Source organism: Arachis ipaensis, chromosome B6 (assembly GCF_059453495.1).
Source record: "Arachis ipaensis isolate K30076 ecotype BB chromosome B6, ASM5945349v1, whole genome shotgun sequence".
In the NCBI taxonomy this organism is placed as follows: Eukaryota; Viridiplantae; Streptophyta; class Magnoliopsida; order Fabales; family Fabaceae; genus Arachis; species Arachis ipaensis.
Genome location: NC_142441.1, coordinates 134,759,686 through 134,782,137, shown reverse-complemented (window position 1 = coordinate 134,782,137; position 22,452 = coordinate 134,759,686). Strand labels below are relative to the sequence as shown.

The 22,452-nt window shown below is 36.1% G+C and overlaps 2 protein-coding genes across 2 annotated transcripts; one reads left to right on the top strand and one right to left on the bottom strand.

Moving 5' to 3' along the window:
- Positions 1 to 6,949: 6,949 nt before the first annotated feature.
- On the top strand, positions 6,950 to 7,585 carry LOC148562828 (uncharacterized). The gene has a single exon (XM_088491419.1). It carries the CDS (start codon positions 7,116 to 7,118, stop codon positions 7,323 to 7,325), a length of 210 nt encoding a protein of 69 aa, XP_088347545.1. The 5' UTR covers positions 6,950 to 7,115; the 3' UTR covers positions 7,326 to 7,585.
- Positions 7,586 to 19,977: 12,392 nt separating this feature from the next.
- LOC107648400 (uncharacterized) lies at positions 19,978 to 21,022 on the bottom strand. Its single transcript, XM_016352281.3, has one exon. It carries the CDS (start codon positions 20,814 to 20,816, stop codon positions 20,604 to 20,606), a length of 213 nt encoding a protein of 70 aa, XP_016207767.1. The 5' UTR covers positions 20,817 to 21,022; the 3' UTR covers positions 19,978 to 20,603.
- Between the last annotated feature and the right edge of the window lie 1,430 nt (positions 21,023 to 22,452).

Sequence of the window (22,452 nt, the reverse complement as noted above, 5' to 3'; positions counted from 1 at the left end):
ACACATATAATTCTTTTATATAGTTATGTAAGTTTTTTTTTTAAAAAAACCCGAAATGCATAAAAAAATTGCAATATGACTCTATGAGTTGCTAAATTAATTAGGATGCATGTGATTTGTATATTCATTTTCAGCTTTCATTCTTAATGTTGTCTGTTTATCTTCTAACTTTATGTTACATCCTGACTCAAATAATTTTTAAGTTATTTGAAAAACTACAAAAAGATATGTATGTTAAAATTCATGTAATCGTTTCGTGGGGAAAAATTGTATGTTATGACAGGAGAGAATTGTTGAGATTTTGTCGAATTACTTAATTCTAGTTAGATAGAAAAATAGGAAAATTTGAATCACTTGTTGGGCCAATCGTGGGGAGCTCTCGACCACCGGGGAGACTTCGGGGAGGAATCAAGCGAGAGAACATAAGATGAGAAGACACCACATCCAACTCAAAACCTTAAGGTGTCAAGTTAATGGGTCTCTCATCTTATAAACTCCTCACTCTTCCATGCTTTCTTTGATGTGGGACTAACTTCAACACTCCTCACACTTGCAACACTAACAATCTCCCCCTCAAGTGTGAGCCTCCACATCAAGCACCAACTCCCCCTTCTCGACTAGGTGGAGGCTCTCGCCATTCCGGCGATCAAACAACATGTTTCAAACTTTTCTCTTGACAATGCTTTTGTCATCATATCAGCACCATTGTCATCAGTGTGAACTTTCTCAAGTTCCAACAACTTTGAATATAACACATCCCGTATCCAGTGATACCTAACATCAATATGTTTAGATCTTGGATGAAAAGTAGAATTCTTGGCAAGATGAATAGCACTTTGGCTATCACACAACAACACATAACGGTCTTGCTTGAAACCAAGTGCTGCAAGAAACTTCTTCATCCACAACAACTCTTTACATGCTTCAGTTGCTGCAATAAACTCTGCCTCTGTGGTAGAAAGTGCAACACACTTTTGTAGCCTTGACTGCCATGAAATAGCTCCCCCTGCAAACTTGACCAAATAACCTGAAGTAGACTTTCGAGAATCAATATCTCCTGCCATGTCTGCATCAGTAAAGCCAACTAGCAAAGGTTTCTCACCACCAAAACTCAAACTCAAGTTAGTTGTACCTTTGAGATATCTCATAATCCATTTAACAGCATTCCAATGTTCTTTACCTGGATTAGAGAGAAAACGACTCACAGTACCAACTGCATGAGCAATGTCTGGTCTAGTACACACCATAGCATACATCAAGCTTCCAACAGCTGAGGCATAAGGAATTTCATCCATTGCTTGTTTCTCCTCATCAGTGGTTGGACACTGCTTGGTACTCAACTTAAAATGAGGAGCAAAAGAACTAGCAACACATTTGGCATCATTCATGCCAAACCTTTGAAGCACCTTCTTTATGTACTTCTCCTGTGACAAATAAAGCTTCTTGGAATCTCTATAACGAGTAATAGTCATGCCCAAAATTTGTTTGGCAGGACCCAAGTCCTTCATAGCAAAGAACTTGCTCAATTGTTTCTTCAACTCATTAATCCTCAAAGCATTCTTGCCCACAATCAAAATATCATCCACATAAAGCAAAAGAATGATAAAATCATCATCAGAAAATTTTTGCACAAATACACAATAATCTGAAGTTGTCTTACGGTAACCATGCTTCCCCATAACAGATTCAAACTTCTTGTACCACTGTCTTGGAGCTTGCTTCAACCCATAAAGACTCTTCTTAAGCTTGCACACAAAATCTTCCTTTCCTTTAACAACAAAGCCCTCCGGTTGCTCCATGTAGATCTCCTTGTCTAAATCACCATGAAGAAAAGCTGTTTTCACATCCATTTGCTCAATCTCCAAATCAAGAGACGCTGCTAATCCAAGCACAGTACGAATGGATGACATCCTCACAATAGGAGAAAAGATCTCCTCATAATCAACACCTTTTCTCTGGCTAAAGCCTCTAACAACCAATCTAGCCTTATACCCAGGCTTAGAATTGTGTTCTTCATTCTTGATTCTGAATACCCATTTGTTCTTCAAAACTCGCATACCCTTCGGTAGCTTCACCAACTCATAGGTATCATTCTCAAGCAAGGACTTCATTTCTTCTTGCATAGCTTTAAGCCATTGAGCTTTGCTTTCATCTTCAACAGCCTCTCCAAAGCATTCAGGTTCTCCCCCATCAGTCAACAAAACAAACTCATGTGGAGAATACCTTGACGAAGGCTTTCTCTCTCTTGTAGACCTTCTAAGTGCATTTGCAGAAATTTCTAAAGCTGGTTCTTCATCTTGATCATCATCACCAACTTCATCAAGTATTGGATCAACTATTCCATCTTCACCTGCACTTGTATCATGCTCATTATTTTGAGCTTCAACTCTACCATCTTCTACCATAGGCATAGAGGGAGTAATATCCAAGTCAGAAAAATCATCACTAGGTTGAACCATTGGCTTTTCCGCATTATCAACATCCTTCAATGTTTGGTCTTTAACAAAGACAACATCTCTACTCCGAATCACCTTCTTGTTAACAGGATCATAAAACCTGTAACCAAACTCATCCATGCCATAGCCAATAAAAATACATTGCCTAGTCTTTACATCAAGCTTAGAACTCTCATCTTTAGGAATATGAACAAAAGCTTTACATCCAAAGACTCTTAAATGATCATAAGAAACATCTTTACCTGACCATACCTTCTCTGGCACTTCAAATTGCAAGGGAACACATGGTGTTCAGTTCAAGACATGAACAACAGTGCTCAAAGCTTCACCCCAAAAGGATTTTGCCAATCCAGACTGTGACAATAAGCACCTAACTCTTTCAACCAATGTTCTGTTCATCCTTTCAGCCAAGCCATTCAACTGAGGAGTCTTCGGAGGAGTCTTCTGATGTCTTATACCATGCTCTTTACAATAAGCATCAAATGGACCTGAATACTCACCACCATTGTCAGTACGAATGCATTTCAACTTCTTTCCAGTTTCTCTTTCAACAGAAGCTTGAAATTGCTTGAACACATTCAAAACTTGATCTTTGGTCTTCAAAGTGTAAACCCATAATTTCATAGAATGATCATCAATAAAGGTTACAAAATAGATAGACCCTCCAAGTGTTATTGTCTTCATCGGCCCACATACATCAGAATGCACCAAGTCAAGTATCTCTGACTTCCTTGAAGGTGGGTGGCTCTTGAAAGAAACCCTGTTTTGTTTCCCAGCAAAGCAATGGTTGCACTTTTGCAAAGCAACCTTACAACCAGATAAAAGATTTCTCTTGGATAACATATTCATGCCCTTCTCACTCATATGACATAATCTCTTATGCCATAAATCAGTTTCATCAACAAACTCAGCAGCATTAACAAAATCTTTCACAATCTTTGCTTGAGTTAAATAAAGAGTAGAGTGTCGAGTACCTTTAGCAATAACCATGGAACCCTTGGTGAGCTTCCAACTATCACGAGAGAATGAGCTATCCAAGTCTTCATCACACAACTTACCAACAGAAAGTAAGTTCAACCGAATATCTGGAACATGCTTCACACGCTTCAAAGTCAACTTGGTACCGTTGGAGGTTTCCAAGCAAACCTGTCCAACACCGGCACATTTTGCAACACCTTGATGAGCCATTTTTACATCACCAAAATCACCAGGAGTATAGGACGTAAACAAATCCCTCCTAGATGTAACATGAATAGAAGCACCGCTATCAATCACCCAACTAGTGCTATTATCAACAAGGTTAACAGATTCAAACTCCTCAACAACAAGAAAATCATCATGAGTTACATTAACCTTGTCTTCCTTGCTACCATCATCTTTATTTGTGCTCTTGTCTTTACTTGCCTTGGCTTTCTCCTTCTTTAGCTGCCAACAAAATTTCTTCACATGTCCCTTTTGACCACAATGATGACACTCAATATTCTTATACTTTCCTCGAGACTTGCTTCTGCTTTGATCTCTACCTTTAGGACCTCGACTTTTGCTTCTCCACCACCACGAGTATTCGTCCATCACACCGCCGCAAAATACCGTGGGACACGCCGCCCGGACCACCTTTTCCGGAAAGACTTTCGATGCTTCACCTTGAATACTCTTTAAAATCAGAGCCGATTACTGGCATCAGAGCTTGTTGGTATTTTTCTGGGCTTGTGATTTTATGAACAATGGAAGCTAATACTAATACTAGTAGGATGATCACTCTTAATGGTCCTAATTATGATTTGTGGAAGTCAAAAATGGAAGATTTGCTTTATGTCAAGAATTTTCATCAACTAGTTTTTGGTACAGAGAAGCCTAATGATAAATCTGATGATGATTGGACTTTGTTGCATAGACAAGTCTGTGGATATATTAGGCAGTGGGTTGACGATAATGTGTTGAACCATATTATTGGAGAGACACATGCTCGGACCCTTTGGATTAAGCTTGAACAGTTGTATGCTCGAAAAACTGGGAATAACAAGATGTTTTTGATCAAGCAGTTGTTGGCTTTGAAGTATACAGATGGGACATCAATGACAGATCACTTGAATAATTTCCAAGGAATTATGAATCAGTTATCTTCCATGGGTATCAAGTTTGATGAAGAGGTTCAAGGATTGTTACTTCTTGGCTCCTTACCAGACTCGTGGGAAATTCTCAGAATGTCATTGTCCAATTCTGCTCCTGATGGTGTAATCTCTATGGATCTTGCCAAGAGCAGTGTTTTGAATGAAGAGATGAGAAGAAAGTCACAAGGTACATCGACTACACATTCAGATGTTCTTGTTTCTGAGTCTAGGGGGAGATTTGTTGGGTTTTTTCTCTCCTTTGTGAGGCCCAAGCCCAACATTTTGAGGGTGTCTCTTGCACCCATTGTGCTACAACCCTAGTTCAGATTTTTGGGGTTCATTGAGAGTGAGAGAGAGTAGCCACCAAGTGAGAGAGAAGGGAAAAAACAGAATTCCCGTTTTTGCCCAAAGCAGTAAATTTCAAATGTCAGTTTCTCAGTTGTTCACCGTTGGCTCGGATTGAAATTTAAACTGCATGTTCCTATCATCTTGTTCTTCATTCTGGTCGGTGGAGATGTTGATTGGTGATTTGCAGTGAGAGAAATTGGCTTCGCAAGAGAGAAATTAGGTTTCCCGTTTTTACACAGAGCAGCAATTTTGGAACAGCAGTTTCTCATTCTTTCACCGTTGGATCGACGTGAAATTTGAACTGTAGATTCTTCACATCTTGTTCTTCATTCTGGACGGTGGAGATTTTAATTGGAGGTCTGCAGAGGGAGAAATTGTCTTCGACAGAAGCTCTGTTTTTTTGGGTATATTTCATCTTCTTGCTTTTCATTTGTGAGCTTTGGTGCTTTGATGTTTTGGCTGGTTATATGCACATTTTTATGCTTTGTTTGAGACTCTCTTGTACCTCATTTGATTATAGTGGAACTATTTCATTGGTCTGGATGACTCGTGGTTTTTACCTCTCACCTTGAGGGGATTTTTCACGTTAAAATCTCGGTGTGTTCTTATTATTGCTTTACTTGCTATATTTGCTTGTTATAGTTGCTGCCATATTGTATTGTGAGTACTTCCATATTGTTCTTGTGTTGGACATTTATATCGTTTTCGCAGCTAGGCTCTTTAAATCACGAAGATTCCTTTACCAAACATCTTAATTTTCCAGCTGGCATACCATGTAAGTAGGTATGGGTGGCCAAGCTAAGGAACAAGATTCCAACAAGGTGTATGTTTGTGTGTAAATTGTGTGGAGCATGGACAAAACCAGAGAGAAAATGGGTTATAAACTCATAATTCATCAATCTTGATGTCAGTGAAAAGCTGACTTGTTATAATTAGATATTCATGACCAAATAAAATAAATAAATAAATAAATTAGACAAATATTTGTTTAATCAATTTCTTATATAGGCCTAAATGCCTCTTCAACCAAATTGATCTTGATTTCGCTCTAATAAGGAAATTAGCGTGGACTTATTCATCGAGAGACAAAAATGGTTATAAATATTGCAGAATAAAATAGTATTTTGATTTTAAAATATTATTTTTTTTATACAATGGTTGTTAAAAGTAAATGATTTGGTGATATTTAGGTAATTACTTTTAGTGGATAAATTTATTTAAAATGATTATATTAATTTTTAATAAATTATTTTTTTATTAGGATAATATTTCATTCAAAATTAAAATTAAATATTATATTTTTTAATTTTTATATCAATGTAACATAATATATTGTTATATAATCAAATGCGTTTCATAGATATTTAATATTTTAAATTGATCCCGAAAAAAATTTTTAGTTAGAAAAATTAACTTTTAACAAATTTTAATCATAAAATCAGTTTTTGACTTTTTATTTTATTTGACAAATCAATATACATGCCAAATTTTGATAAAAGAAAATTAGACAAATCAATTTTAATATTTATTTAATAAAAAATTATTCTTAAAAACTTTTAAAATTCTAAGATAAGTTCTTCTAAAAAAAAAATAATATAATGTACTGATTAAATTAATTTTATGATTAAATTTTTTTAAGAATTGATTTAAAATATTACTCTTCTGTTTAGTATTTTTTTCTAGTAAAAAAAATTTTCAAAAAAAAAAAGAAAAAAGCTAAATGAATTGTAATTAGTTATTATTATCTAGATTTTTTTTATTAATTTAATATTAATAGTAATTAATTATAATAAGAGTACATAAGGAATACATAATGTTAACTACTAAATATTTTTTTTTAATTTTTTATTTTCATTCATTTAAAAAATTTTAAAATAAGAAGAACTCATTCTAAAAAAAGCAAATATTTAGTAGTTAATCTTATATACTATTTATATATTTCTACTATAATTAATTATGATCAATATTAAACTAATAAAAAAATAATCTTAAATAACAATTATTATTATTATTAGTTTAGCAGGTGGGGATAACTAGAAGCAGCCACGCGACATGAGCGCATGAGTGAAGGACTCGTGCTACTAAATTGCTCCAAATTCCCAAGCGTATCTTTCACCGCCCCTTTAGTCTTCGTTCCTCACTCATTGATTCATCTCCAATTAAAGCTTCTTTCCGGAGCCGCAGAGAAATTAAAGATCTAATGGCAGATTGGGCACCAGTGGTAATAGGAGTGGTTTTGTTCGTGCTTCTCCAACCCGGTTTGCTTTTCTCGTTCCCTGGGAACGGAAAGCAGCTTGAGTTCGGTCGCATGAAGACCAACGGCAAAGCCATTTTCATTCACACTCTCATCTTCTTCGCTCTCTATTCCGTCATCATCGTCGCCCTTAAGGTCCACATCTACACCGGCTAATCCAGATCTCCCTTTACTTCTTTTTCTTCAGCTACTATCGTGAATTTTCAAATAAAAATTTCCATTCTGCTCTTTTAGTTCATAGATCTGGCTATTGTAAGTTCTTTATTGTTTAATTATTATATGTTAGAATGAACTCAATTAATTTCAACTTTTAACCTTGTGTTGTACTTTTGTACTTGTTTAATCTAGATCTAGAAGCTAATTTCATGTTATAGTTGAAAAAAGTCAGAGAGAATGTGAATTAAATTGACTTTGCATAATTCGAGTACTTTCTCATTCTCACGCGCATTTATTATTGTTGTTAAACTTATTGAAAAATTATTGTAATTAGCCAGAGAAATTGTCTAAATACATCAGGGTATATTTTCAGTTTTAAAATTTTGAAAATTTTTTTTTAAAAGAATATATTAAAAATTAAAATATAAAGTAAAAATATAGTACTCTCAAGTTTTTCATTTGATATATATTGAAAAGAGGAATTTGTTTTTTCTGAGTAAATAGAGCGATGGAGAGATGGTGGAACTAAGTAGGGAAAAAAGATCCATTACCGGTGTAACTATGATAGAAATTTCAAGTCAAATTTCAAAAATTCAAATAATTGATTCAGATCAAATATGGAAAGATCAAATAATAGTCAAGAGCACTCTTGGTCCAAAAGTTAAAGAAACTATCTTAAAAGTCACTACAAAAGTTCAAATAACAAATAATGATGCTTCAATGGGAACTTGTAATTAGGTGAGAGTCTTTATCTTCATTCAATTTTATTTTTAATTTTATAATAATAATAATAATAATAATAATAATAATAATAATAATAATAATAATAATAATAATAAACTTACAGAGCGAAACAAAATAAATTTTTATAACCTAGTGGGTCGCTAACGCTAATTATAATATTAGCAATTGATTTAATGAACAAAAATTTTATAACTTATATTTTGTGTTAGTTATTTAGCTATCAATAGATTTTTTAATTTTAATGTTGGTTGTCAATTAGCGATTAATTAACGACCAACAGCTTCATAATTAATTGGTTGCTAAATCAGTAACTAATTTTATTATGAGAAGCTAATTCATTTTATGTCAAAATTTTTTAAGAGGTAAAAATTTTTGTGGAGATTGTTCCGAATGAGGCTTTGATGATGGAATATTTTTTTTGTGGGGACAGAAATGGAAGATAAAATTTTTTCGAAGTAGGTGCAAGAATTCGAAACGGGGATCTTTATCTCCATAATCTTCGAATATATTAAATTACTTTTTTTTTGAATTAAAGGGAGCTCAACGCAACAGGGTGGAGCATTGAAAAGGTAATACAAAGATAAAGAGTAAACTAAATACCAGCCAACCCCTAATCACTTTCATCAAGGCCATCAACAACCAAAGAACTCCCCACCAATCCATTCCTCCGCAAACTCAAACGACTTGTTTATAATTGTCGGCACACCTGAGGCTTGATTACGGAACAGCCTGCTATTTCTTTCTAACCAGATTGTCCAAACAACAGCAAAGAACCCCATGAACCACCTCTTTCTATCCACTTTCCTTACTGCTACAGTCGTCTAGCTTTCAAAGTGGTCCTTTAGAGTACCTGACAAGCACCAACTCCTCCCCAAGGCAAGTAACCAAGCACACCACACCTGCCATGTAATCTCACAACCAAGAAATAGATGATAGGCAGTTTCCTCATACTTACAATATAGCACACACAAAGTGTCATTCTGATCAATGACATGTAATTTACCCAGTCGGTCCTTAGTGTTCACCCTTTCGATCAACACAAACCAGGACAACAACTCAATCCTCGGGGGGACGAAACCTTTCCAAACCGCACTTGTGAAACTATAGCTTGTGATTTCCTCCGGTAGAACTTCCGCATGCAGCGCCTGGGAAAAGGACTTAGTTGAATACACACCCCATTAGGTAGGCAGCTATCCTCCCAAAATCGGATTGTTTTGCCGTTCCCGAGGTCCATCAACAACCCGCTGATTATCTTCTCTCTCACCCGCGGTTCGCGAATAGAGAGTTGACAAATATCCTTCCAAGGCCCCCCTCTTTTGGGGACAGGCTGGCCTCGCAGCATGACAGTAGGATCCATGTGGGTGCATGAGCAAACCACTTTCTTCCATAAGGGACAGTCTTCCTTTGAGAACCTCCACCACCACTTAAACAACATCGCTGTATTTCGAATAACTGCATCACCAACTCCCAATCCACCTGCCTTCTTTGGAGCCATTACTACTTCCCACTTCACAAGTGGTAGTCCTTGCCTCCCCTCCTCCGTACTCCACAAGAACTGGCGTTGTATTGTAACCAATTTTTCTGCCACCATCTTCGGCATCCTGTATAAGCTGAGGTAATAAATAGGCAGACTATTTAGGACCGATTTAATGAGTACCAGCTTGCCCGCTTTGTTTAGGGTCTTCGCTTTCCACATGCTCAGCTTTTCTTTCACCTTTTCAATCACTGGTTTCCATGTCCTAACTAGTCTCGGATTTGCTCCCAACGGTATGCCCAGATATCTAATTGGTAATGCTGCCTCTGTACAACCCAATAACATACACATTCTACGGGTCCACCGCCTATCACAATTGATCGAAATGATGTTGGATTTCTGAAAATTGATGCTCAATCCAGACATCAGTTCAAAGCACCTGAGCATTCGCTGATAATTCCTGATGGTCTCCTCTTCAGGTGGGCAAAAGAGAATAGTATCGTCTGCAAACTGCAAATGAGACAGCTCAATGTTATCCTTCCTAACCAGTAGTGGAGAGATACGACCATTCCTGACTGCCTCCCCAATCATCCTATGCAACACATCAACGACTAGAACAAACAGGAACGGAGATAGCGGGTCTCCTTGTCTCAGGCCCCTTTCCATCTTGAACGGCTTCGAAGGTGATCCATTAACAAGTACCGACATAGACGCAGAACAGACACACTCCTGAATCCAGCCTCTCCATCTCTGCCCAAAACCCATCTTCTGTAAAACAATATCCACAAATCCCCACTTGACTTTATCATAAGCCTTTTGGAAATCTAGCTTGATTATCGCAGAGCTCTTTTTCCGTGCCTTCAGCCAATGCACTGTTTCACAGGCCAACGCCCCATCGTGTATTTTCCTACCCTTCACGAAAGTGCTCTGAGTCTCCCCTACCAGCCCCGGCATCACCCGTCGCATCCTCCGGACCAACACCTTAGATATGACCTTATAGACACAACCCACCATACTAATCGGCCGAAAATCCTTGATTTCTCTGGCTCCAGTAAACTTCGGCGCCAGCGCTACCCAAGTAACGTTCGATTAAACACCTTTAATACTTTATTTCTCACTTTGATTTTTTAGTCATTTCATCTTCTATATATATATATATAGAAAAAGTGAGAATCCTAATTCCTTTTTCCCCTCACTAGCGTCGCGCTCACCCAATCACCCTCACTCCTGTCCTTGCGACACCCTCCTTCTTTGTTCTCTCCATCTTCTCTGCACCCAGCTAGCCATCTCTGAACACCTCCCTTGCCACTCTCCATCTCACCTCGTCGTTCCACTCATCGCGCTATCACCGGACATTGTGGCGTTCTCTCTCTCGGCGCTGTTCTCTCTCCTGCATGGCGCCATCACCGTACCACGGCGTTCACCCTTCGCACCGCGCTGTTCTCTGCCTCGCCATCGTGTCCCCACAACTTGTGGAAAGAAGTCGCTGAAGCGTCCTCCCAGTTCGTGGAAAGAACTCACCGTCGCATTCCCCCACCGCAGCCGCCAGTTGTCTGTCCTCCTCCTCCCCCAGTTTGATGCTCTCTAGTCATATAGGGTTTATAATTAATTAATTATGAAACAGTTAGGGTTTAATACTCCTCCTCTGTATAATTTTTGTTATGTGTTCTTTTTGTTGATTTATTGCAGTTTATAATTTATCTCTTTCTGTGTGTTTATTGTCATTTTTGCTGATTTATTGCAGTTTAAAATCTCCTCTATATAATCTTCGTTATGTGTTTTCTGTATAATCTCTTCTGTTATGTGTTCTTTTTGCTGATTTTTTTTAAGTAAAAAGTGCTCAACACAATAAGGTGGAGCAAAGAAACAAAAACTTACAGGACAACTCAAAGTACAAACCGTCATCTAACAACTCGAAAAGTAAACGAACCCCTAGTCATCTTCGGCAATGCCATCAACAACCAAAGGGTTTATCACCCATCCATTCGTTGGAGAGCATAAAGGACCTGTTTATTATTGTCGCTATACCTAAACCTTGATTATTGAATACTCTATCATTCCTTTCTAGCCAGATTGTCCAGATAACAGCAAAGAATCCAATTAACCACCTCTTCCTCTCAGTCTTTCTTGTTGATCCATTCGACCAGCTCTCAAAGTGTTGCTTTAGCACGGTCTATATCCTTCCAAGAGCAAACAGCCAAGCACACCACACCTGCCAAACGAGCTCACAGCCAATAAACAGATGAAAAGCAGACTCAACAGACTTACAACATAAAACACACATATTATCAAGCTGTTCAATGACACCTAATCTGCTTAGTCTTTCTTTAGTATTCACCATCTCAACCAAAACAAACCAAGAAAACAACTCGACCCTTGGTGGAACGAAGCCCCTCCAAACAGCACTAGTGAAACTATAGCTTCTTATTTCCTCCGGAAGAACAGCTTCCTGCAACACCTGCACAAAAGAGTTAGTTGAAAAAATACATGCTTCTTATTTCTTTTTGCTGATTTATTGCAGTTTATAGTTTATCCTTCTCTGTTTTTTGTCGTTTTTGTTTATTTATTATGTATTCTTTTGTATTTGATTTAATCTTTTTTTGTTTTTTGAATTTTCTCTTTGTATATGAAGTTGAGTTAGAATCTAATTTAGTGTTTCTGTATTAAATCTTAATTTAGGAATTTAGGTAATTATTTTTTTATTATGTCAAAATTTTATTTAATATATAATATTTTTGTTTATGATATATGTTAACATATTTATGTATGTGTTGTTTTAACATAAAATATGGAGTTATTTGTTGAAAGTTTATTCTAACAATGAAAAAATATTTGATGTTGAAGACATTATTTTATGGCTTTTTTTTAGAATGAAAGTTGTATTTTAAGATTTTGTTTTATGGACTATGATTTGTTATTTTATATTTCTGAACTTGTAAGTTGTAATCTTAGATAAGATATATTTGTGTGATGTAATAATTTTTTGTGTTTTTTTTTTAATTTTTAAAATTTTGCACTATAGTTTTCATATAAATGCTCAATATAAAAAGATGAAGAATCAGGCCTGCGAAAAATACGGGGGATGCGAAAAACGGAGATGGAATAATTATCCCCTCATGGCAGGGATCGGAACGAGGACGGAGAACAAATTTGGGGGCGGAGACGAGGAGCAGGAAGACATCCCCGTCCCCGTCTCCGTCCCACCCTATTGACATCCCTACTTTAGTGACCCAAAATATTTATAGTATATTTTTTTAATTAAATTATTCGATATTTACCAATTTAGCGACCATTAATTTTCATAGCCTAATTTTTTATTAGTCACTAAATCTATCCCCATATTTTTTAACCAAAAGATTAAACAAAGTCTAAGTTTTATTTTTATAGTTAAACAGGTCCTAATGTCATATTTAGCAATTGAAATATTGACCAAATGTTTACACAAAGTCTAACTTTGGCTATGGTTGCTAATTTCATATTTAACTACCAATTTAATTACCAAATAGTATAGTTTTGGTATTGGTCAGCAAATTTGGTTGCTAAAAAAATTTACTAGTTTAGTGACCAATTTTTTAGGTCATACAAAATTATAGAAGAGTGTTAGCTCAGTAAATTTTGTGATTTGTAATCATCTAATTAGTTATTATTAATATTTTTAATAGTATAAAATTATATTTAATGGTATATCATTACTTACTTTTCTTTTACTAATTAAGTATTGACCAAATTTTAATAAAAATACTTTTTTTTTTATAGACGCTCACAAAGTCGATCGTTATCCTACCAGTTTCTTGAGGGGATCTAATAATTTCTAGAGGTTCAAATTTCAAATTGTGTTTTTGACCTTGAGAGATTTAATGCCACCGTTTGGTTTTTGAGTCATTCACACACTCGGGGGAAAAGGGATGTGTTAACAGGGCCATGTATTTATCGAGCATGATGTTAGAGTTAGTTAACTAGTTAGATGTTTATTAGAGGCACATGCATTCAGTTAAAGTTAATTAAAGTCACTCACTTCAAGTAACTATATATTCTGATGTATCTTGTCAATGTTTCATCAAGAATATCAAAATTATTTTCTCATCAGAAGTACGATTCTCTTCGGCACTTTTTTAATTTTTTCTGATTTTTTTTTATCTCTTCTGTATTTATCTCATCTCCTTCTCTCGAGAAAAATTTTGAGTTGTGGCAGAAATTCCAGAAACTTCACCTCAATTTGAAACCCTTTCCCCTCGACCACCATAACCGGCAGATCCATTCGCGCTGCATCTGTCGCACCACCTTGACCTCGTCTTGGTTTCACAGCGGCTTTAAGAAGACAACTACGCCTTATGGAGTTGTGCCACGAAGCTTGGTTTCATCAATGGCTTGATCTTGAAGCCAGATCCAATCTTCGCCGAATCGTGGTTGGCCCCAATTGTTGAGTTTTTTGGGCTCCTTTCTTATGTAGAGAAAAAGCCCAAATACTAGTATTCAAACTCATGAGTAGTTGAAGTGGCTGAGGTGAGTTAGGGTTGAGAGAGAGATTAGATCATTTGCAAGGAGAACATTAAACACTAGAGAGAAAAGAAGAGAGAAAGTTATTTTCGCACATACACAAATCTGTCTCTGTAAATTGGTTGCTGCAGTGTGTTCTACACATCTGGTTCTTTGATTTCACTGTTTGGATCTTCGATTCGATGTCTGTAGCTAGAGATATTGGCCACGCACAGTAGCTCTATTTTTGTGATATTTTCATCTTCTTGTTCTTGTTTTGAAAGCTTTGAAGTTTGGGTTGTTTGGCTTGTTGTATGCACGTTTTGTGCAGTAATTTGTGACTCTCTTGTACCCTATTTTTCATTATAGTGAAGCTATATTCTGGTCTTGGTGACTCGTGGTTTTTACTTCTCTCATTGAGGAGGTTTTCCACGTTAAAAATCTTGGTGTGTTAGCTTGTTTCTAATTTTTGGTTTATGTAATTTTTTCGCTACTATTGGGTATTATTGTGCTGGTGTTAATACTTGTTGTGAGTGGATATTGTTGCTCATCTAATTCTTGCAAGTAGGAAATTGTGTTTTATTCCCATCAATTAGCATCAGAGCTCAATTTTGGGTATTTGGTTATAACTTGCTTGAAAGATGGAGGCAAATAATTCTACTAGGATGATAAGTTTGAATGACACTAATTACCATCTATGGAAGGGCAAAATGAAAGATTTGTTGTTTGTCAAAAATCTACATTTACCCATATTTTCTACACAAAAATCAAAATCTAAAACAGATGAAGAATGGGAGTTTGAACACCAACAAGTTTGTGGTTTTATTAGGCAATGGGTGGATGATAATGTTTATAATCACATTGCTAATGAGACTCATGCTAGGGCTTTGTGGAATCAAATTGAATCCCTGTATGCTTCCAAGTCTGGCAATAATAAATTGTACTTGTTGAATATGTTGATGAATTTGAGATATAAGAAGGGGTCACAAGTATTAGATCACTTGAATGAATTTCAAGGAGTTCTGGATCAGTTGTCAAGCATGGGAATCAAGTTTGAAGATGAGGTTCAAGGATTGTGGTTGCTAAATATTTTACCAGATTATTGGGAGACATTTCATATCTCTCTTACTAATTCTGCTCTGAATGATAAAGTGAGCATGCAATTTGTTAAAGGTGGCATTTTAAATGAAGAGATGAGAAGAAAGACGCAGAATTCTTCGTCACACTCTGAAATGTTAGTCACTGAAACCAGAGGGAGAAATTAGAATAGAGTTTAGAAGGGTAGAGGTAAAAATGAAAGCAAATCCAAGGGAAGATACAAGAATGCTACTGTCACAAAATGGGTCATGTTCAAAAATATTGCTATCTTTGGAAAAAGGAAAATAAAGGTAAGCAAGAAAAGAATGATGATAGTGGTAATGATCGTGTATCTTCTATTTCAGATGATCTTCTTATTGTTGATATTGTTAATTATGAGTACAAGGTCAATCTTGTTTCTGATGATGAGTACAGCTGGGTAATTAATAGTGGCGCCTTGATACATGTTACATCGAAGAAGGAGTTTTTCACTTCTTATACTCCAGGTAATTTTGGAGTACTTAAGATGGGTAATGATGGCTTGGCCAAAATTATTGGTGTAGGAGATATTTTTCTTGAGACTAATATGGGAATGAAGCTGCTACTCAAAGATGTTAGACACGCTCCAGATGTTTGCTTGAATTTGGTTTCAGTTAAAAGGCTTGATAATGAAGGCTTTGTAAACACTTTCGGCTTTGGACAATGGAAGCTTACTAAAGGCAATTCAGTGGTGGCTCGAGAAAAAGGTACTTCAAATTTGTATGTGATGCATGCCATGATTGCAAAAGGTAGTGTGAATGCGATTGAAAGTAAAAAAGTTTGTAACTTGTGGCACAGACGACTTGGTCATATTAGTGAAAAAAGGACTTAATTATCTAGCTCGAAAGGATGCTCTTTCAGGTTTGAAGAATGCAGAGTTGGAGAAATGTTCTCATTGCATGGCTGGCAAACAAAGAAGATTATCCTTCAAGAAGCATCAACCTTCAAGAAAATCAGACTTCTTGGAATTGGTGCAATCCGATATTTGTGGTCCTTTGAAGGTACGGTCTTTTAGTGGAGCTATTTACTTTATTACATTTATTGATGATCATTCAAGAAAGCTTTGGACTTATGCTTTGAAAATAAAGAAGCAAGCTTTGGAAAAGTTCAAACAATTCCAAGCTTTGGTTGAGAGGCAAACAAGTAAAAAGTTTAAATGTATTCACACTGATAATGGTGGTGAGTATTGTGGACCATTTGATGTGTATTGCAAGAAGCAAGGCATTAGGCATGAAAAGACACCTCCTAAAACACCTCAGTTAAATGATTTGGCAGAAAGGATGAATAGAATACTGATTAAAAGAGTTAGGTGTATGCTTACTGAAGCTAAGCTACCTAAAGTCTTTTAGGGTGAGGCACTACTTACAGTGGCTCATGTGATTAATCTGAGTCCTACAATTGCTTTGGACAATGATGTTCCGGATCATGTTTGGTCGGACAAAGATGTCTCGTATTGTCACTTGAGAGTCTTTGGATGCAAATCATTTGTTCATGTTCCTAAGGATGAGAGGTCCAAGTTGGATGTGAAGACAAGACAGTGCATTTTTATTAGATATAGTCAAGATGAGTTTGGTTATAGGCTTTATGATCCAGTTGAAAAGAAGCTTGTAAGAAGCCGTGATGTAGAGTTTATTGAAGACCAGACCATTGAAGACATTGATAAGACAGAGAAGAGTCAATCACAAGAGAGCAGTCACTTGACTGATGTAGATCCAGTTCAGCCGCCTCCTTTGTCAGAACTAGCAGAGAATCAAGATCAGGAACATATGCAGCAAAATGAGCCTTTGGTTCCGGATGACCAGGAGATGGGACATCCAATTGATGCTTCAGTTGATGATGATGCTGATAATCAACCTGAACTACCTGAAGATCTACCAGGTTTCCATCTTAGGAGGTCTACTAGAGAGCGACGACCTTCAACGAGGTATCCTTCTAGTGAGTATGTAATATTTATTGATGGATATGTGACCTTGACTGATGGGGGAGAACCTGAATGCTATGCGGAAGCTATGAAAGGTGATGACAATAAAAAATGGTTTGATTCAATGCAAGATGAAATGAAATCCTTGTATGATAATCAAACATTTGAGCTTGTGAAGTTGCCAAAAGGAAAGAAAGCTTTGCAGAATAGGTGGGTTTATAGGTTGAAGCATGAAGAAAATTCTCAGTTTCCAAGGTACAAGGCTAGATTGGTGGTCAAGGGCTACAGGCAGAAAAAGAGAGTTGACTATAATGAAATTTTTTTACCGATTGTGAGAAGATCTTCTATTAGGACTATTTTGAGTTTGGCTGTAAGTCTTGATTTAGAGATAGAGCAGATGGATGTGAAAACTGCTTTCCTTCATGGTTATCTTAAGGATGAGATTTACATGGAACAACCTGAAGGTTTCATGGTAAAAGGCAAAGAGGATCATATTTGCAAACTGAAGAAGAGCTTGTATGGTTTGAAGCAAGTTCCAATACAATGGTACAAGAAGTTTGAGTCTGTTATGGCAGAACAAGGCTACAAGAAGACTACTTCTGATCATTGTGTATTTGTTAAACAATTTGCTAGTAATGATTTTATTATTCTTTTGATATATGTTGATGACATGCTTATTGTTGGTTAGAATGCTTCTAAGATTGATATGTCGAAGAAGCAATTTACAATGTCATTTGCAATGAAGGACCTTGGGCTGGCAAAGGAGATTCTTGGTATAAGAATCGAGAGTGATAGAAAGGAGAAGAAACTTTGGTTGTCACAGGAGAAATACATAGAGACAATGTTGCACGGGTTTCAAATGGAGAAAGCAAAGGCCGTCAGTACTCCTCTTGCTACACACTTCAAATTGAGTTGCAAGCAAAGTCCATCAAGTGATGAAGAGAAGAAAGACATGAAAAAAGTTCCATATGCATCAGCCGTGGGTAGTTTAATGTATGCTATGGTGTGCACAAGACCGGATATAGCTCATACTGTTGGTTGTATTAGCTGTTTCGTTTCAAACCCAGGAAGAGAGCATTGGAATGCTGTAAAATGGATAATGAGATATCGCCGTGGTACTTCTAACATGAAGTTGTGTTATGGAAGTGATAAGCCTATTCTAGTTGGTTACACTGACTCAGACATAGCAGGAGATATTGACTCTAGAAGGTCCATTTCAGGCTTCTTGATCAACTTTGCGGATGGAGCTGTGTCTTGGCAATCTAGATTGCAAAAATGTGTTGCTTTGTCTACTAGCGAGGCCGAGTTTATTACCATTACCAAAGCGTGCAAGGAGATGCTTTGGATGAAGAAATTCTTAAAAAACTCGGGTTTACTCAAGAGAGGTATGTGTTGTTTTGTGATAGTCAAAGTGCTATACATCTTGGTAAAAACTCTACTTTTCATTCTCGATTCAAACATATTGATGTGAGGTATCATTGGATATGTGATGTTTTGAATACTGAGTTGTTGGAACTTGAAAAGGTTTATACTGATGAGAATGGTTCTGATATGATGACCAAGGCATTACCAAGATAAAAGTTTGAAGTTTGTTGCTTAATCGCCGGATTGGCGGTTACCTCCACATAGTCATGAGGGGGAGATTTGTTGGGTTTTTTGGGCTCCATTCTTATGTGGAGAAAAAGTCCAAATACTAGTATCCAAGCCCATGAATAGTTGAAGTGGCTGAGGTGAGTTAGGGTTGAGAGAGAGAGGTCATTTGCAAGGAGAACACCAAACACTAGAGAGAAAAGAAGAAAGAAAGTTATTTTCGCACATACACAAAACTGTCTCTGTAAATTGGTTGCTGCAGATTCGTTAACCGTTGGATCGAGCTCAAATTTGAACAGTGTGTTCTACACATCTGGTTCTTTGATTTTACCGTTCAGATATTCGATTTGATGTCTGTAGCTAGAGATATTGGCCACGTACAGTAGCTTTGTTTTTGTGGTATTTTCATCTTCTTGTTCTTGTTTTGAAAGCTTTGAAGCTTGGGTTGTTTGGCTTGTTGTATGCACATTTTGTGCAGTAATTTGTGACTCTCTTGTACCCTATTTTTCAACATAGTGAAGCTATATCCTGGTCTTAGTGACTCGTGGTTTTTACTTCTCCCATTGAGGAGGTTTTCCACGTTAAAAATCTTGGTGTGTTAGCTTGTTTCTAATTTCTGGTTTATGTCATTTTTCAGCTGCTATTGGGTATTATTATGCTGGTGTTAATACTTATTATGAGTGGATATTGTTGCTCCTCTAATTCTTACAAGTAGAGAATTGTGTTTTATTCCCATCACCAATGACATTGTCTAAACTTGTTGGATTTTGAATTCCATCTCCAAGCAATGTGAAAGATCTCTGAAGCCAAATACAGAGCGTTAGCTTCAATGCGAAGCTCAATGGCTTTCATTCATACTAAATGACTGTGCACGTGACTTATGTTTGCCAATTAGTTCACCGTGTATAAATAGGAAACCTGCAATGTAAGAAGTTGAGGTTTTTCGTAGTAGTAATCAGAAATTCCACAACTCTATTGAATCCTCTCATTCCTCTCTTCTTCTATTCGCTTACTAAATGGTTCAGCTCCTGAAACTTTGACCCAGCTCATACAACAAGAGAAATCTATTCAATATTCACAAAAGTTGAACCAGTTTTCACGGGAATGGTTTAATAAATTGAATAGAAATTTCCTTGTTTAGAATTATTCATCCGATTTTGAGTTTAAGTAATAATAAGATGTAGATGAGGCTTGGCACAAATGCTAGATTCGTTGGCCTTCATGAAGTTGCATTCGGCTTCCAAACATAAATTTAACCCATGCAGTGCATAACAACCCGTATAATTGTGTGTGGGTGGATAGGTGTTTGAGTTTGTGATGAATATTTAGGATTAAAGATTTTCCAATCCATATGACCAAAATAATAATAATTATAATAAGGTTAGAATTTGCTAACTTTAAAATTAAACTCTCCACATTATAGGTAAAGTTTCTCTAAAGTTATAAAAGAATTTTATGCAACTATAAATACGAGAATTTTTTTTTATTTCATCTTACACTACACACACTCACCACACTTGCACTTAAAAAAGTTCTATATCTTGGTACAGCTTTATGAGAGACCTACAAATCTTCCATCTGTGCGAAATCTCAGTTGCATTACGGCATTACCACGAGATTTTTTGGACAACCATTGCTACGAGTTTGATAAGTTGATATATGAAAGTGGATCAGACCTAGTTACCTTAGTTAGGTCCAATTGAAGACCAGCCTGTTATTAGGCTACATACAAAATAAGCATTGCTAAAGCAAAAGAAAGTAAATCACGCAATAACAAAAGGTATAATATATATAATTCCTATAGTTATATCCCCTTTTTTAATTTGAACAATTGATCATCATCAGCACTGGTACACAGTACAGAAGACATAAAGAAGAAGAAAGTTCAAAAGGTGAAATAAAAAACATAATTATGGGACAGATTGTCAAATTCTATGAAACTTGGGATTGATTTGTATCAATTAATGTGTATGTGAACGCCTACAGCAATAACCAAGATGGTAAGTATACAAAAGAAAATGATTGCATGAACTAAAATGGAAATTCCACTAGTGCTCATGTTTCCAAACTCAACAACCCTAAACCTTGATGGGAACTGGAAGAGCAGCCCTGGAGATAGGAGGATGAACAGCCCCACCGCGACGATCACCGGTCCCCAATCGGCACTCATCTTTGTCTACTCTGCCTCCTCTGTTCCACTACTTCAATGTATCACTCTCTCTTCTACTACTAATATCTTGAATATGCTTGAGAATGGGACTCTGTCAATTCTATGGACCATGTGGCTCAAGTTTCTTAATAAGGAGCATGAATTTCTTGGTGGTTAAGGAGAAGATATGATGCTAAACTTGGTGAGTGATAAAATTAAAAAGACAAAGGTTTGTTTAGCAAGAAAGGTATGTGAATGATAGTGCCCAGTGAGGTGTGTGCTTTTTGTGTGCCAGCAAAAGGACCTGCTTTTTTTTCTTTTTTTTCCTTTTTTTATTATAATAAACATTTTTTTGGTGTGTTGGAATTGCATATATCTAAAACTTATTACTAAAAATTCGACTAATTCAACGTGGCCTAACTAAATTCTATAAGAATCGGTTAAGAAAATATTACTATTGTTATTATTATTCTCAAATTTAAACTCAACATCTGTCTTAGAATCAAAATATCTGCTGCTTTAACTAATTTGAAGTTAATTATCATAAGCTTCTAATAATTGTTAACCTGGACGTTCCTTTTTTTTCTTTTTTTCTTTTTTTCCTGATTGCTTTATGGATTGATCAAAGTGCGTCTATCTTATTCATTAAACTATTGAAATTTGGAAAAAGGAAAAAAGAAATGCGTGTGTGAAAAGATGGAGCTTTGGCATGAGACACTCTGGTAGGTTCCTTAATTTAGTTGTTCAAAGCTTGAAAAGAGAAAGCATTTATGAACTTAGAAAATAATGGGACATATAATATTTTTGTTCAATCGTTCTCTGATTGACATGATTAACTTTAAATTATATAGAATTGAAGCTTGTGTCCATATATGATGCTTAAAGAATTTTGCATTGAAAATGTAAAGGAGGACAAGGTCTATATCTATTTATTATATATTATTATTAATTTAAGTGGGCATACAGCATACTTGCAAAGCCAGGTTTCATATAATTCTTTCACTCCTTTTTCTTTTTCCCGGTCCCATATGAAAGAAACCAAAATTATATATTCATGGGGCCGGATGGAAGATACATATGCAGGAATGGTGATTTAGCTTAAAACTTAAAATTTTAAATTCTGTTTCAGTAGAAGTTTAAGTTGTAGGAGATTATTTCATTTTGTCTCGTGTGTAGAACAAGTAAAGAGTAGAGAAGAGGAGAAAAAAGCCAGCATGTATCATGGTTCGGATTCTTAGTGCAATGAATCCTATGTCTAGTCTTCACCACAAACCATGGTAGAATTTTCACTATAATCCACACAGATTACATTCATCAATACCTAATTCAACTAGTATCTACTCCTAAACTTTCTTCACCAAAGTTTATCAATCCAAAGTGCTGTCCCAATTTGAAAGGGGAATCTAGACAGATTCAAAACTCACCAAGTGCTAACCCAACTTGGTAAGGGGAGCTAATCCTAGTTCAACTATTCAATTACATCAGAAATTAGTGGCTATTATGCATCACTCTTACTTTTCTCTCTTGACTTTTCAACCTCACATGGTCAACCTTTTCTCAAAACAGAAAATGACACAAGACAGTCATAACAACAAAATCAAAAATTAAGCTTGAGTAAAAAAAAAAATTTCAGCTCAATGTTAAAGATGATGCTTTG

What these genes read in the sequence shown, in the direction of transcription:
- LOC107648400 (XM_016352281.3), bottom strand. Translation starts at nt 20,816, where the DNA reads ATGAGTGCCGATTGGGGACCGGTGATCGTCGCGGTGGGGCTGTTCATC.
- LOC148562828 (XM_088491419.1), top strand. Translation starts at nt 7,116, where the DNA reads ATGGCAGATTGGGCACCAGTGGTAATAGGAGTGGTTTTGTTCGTGCTT.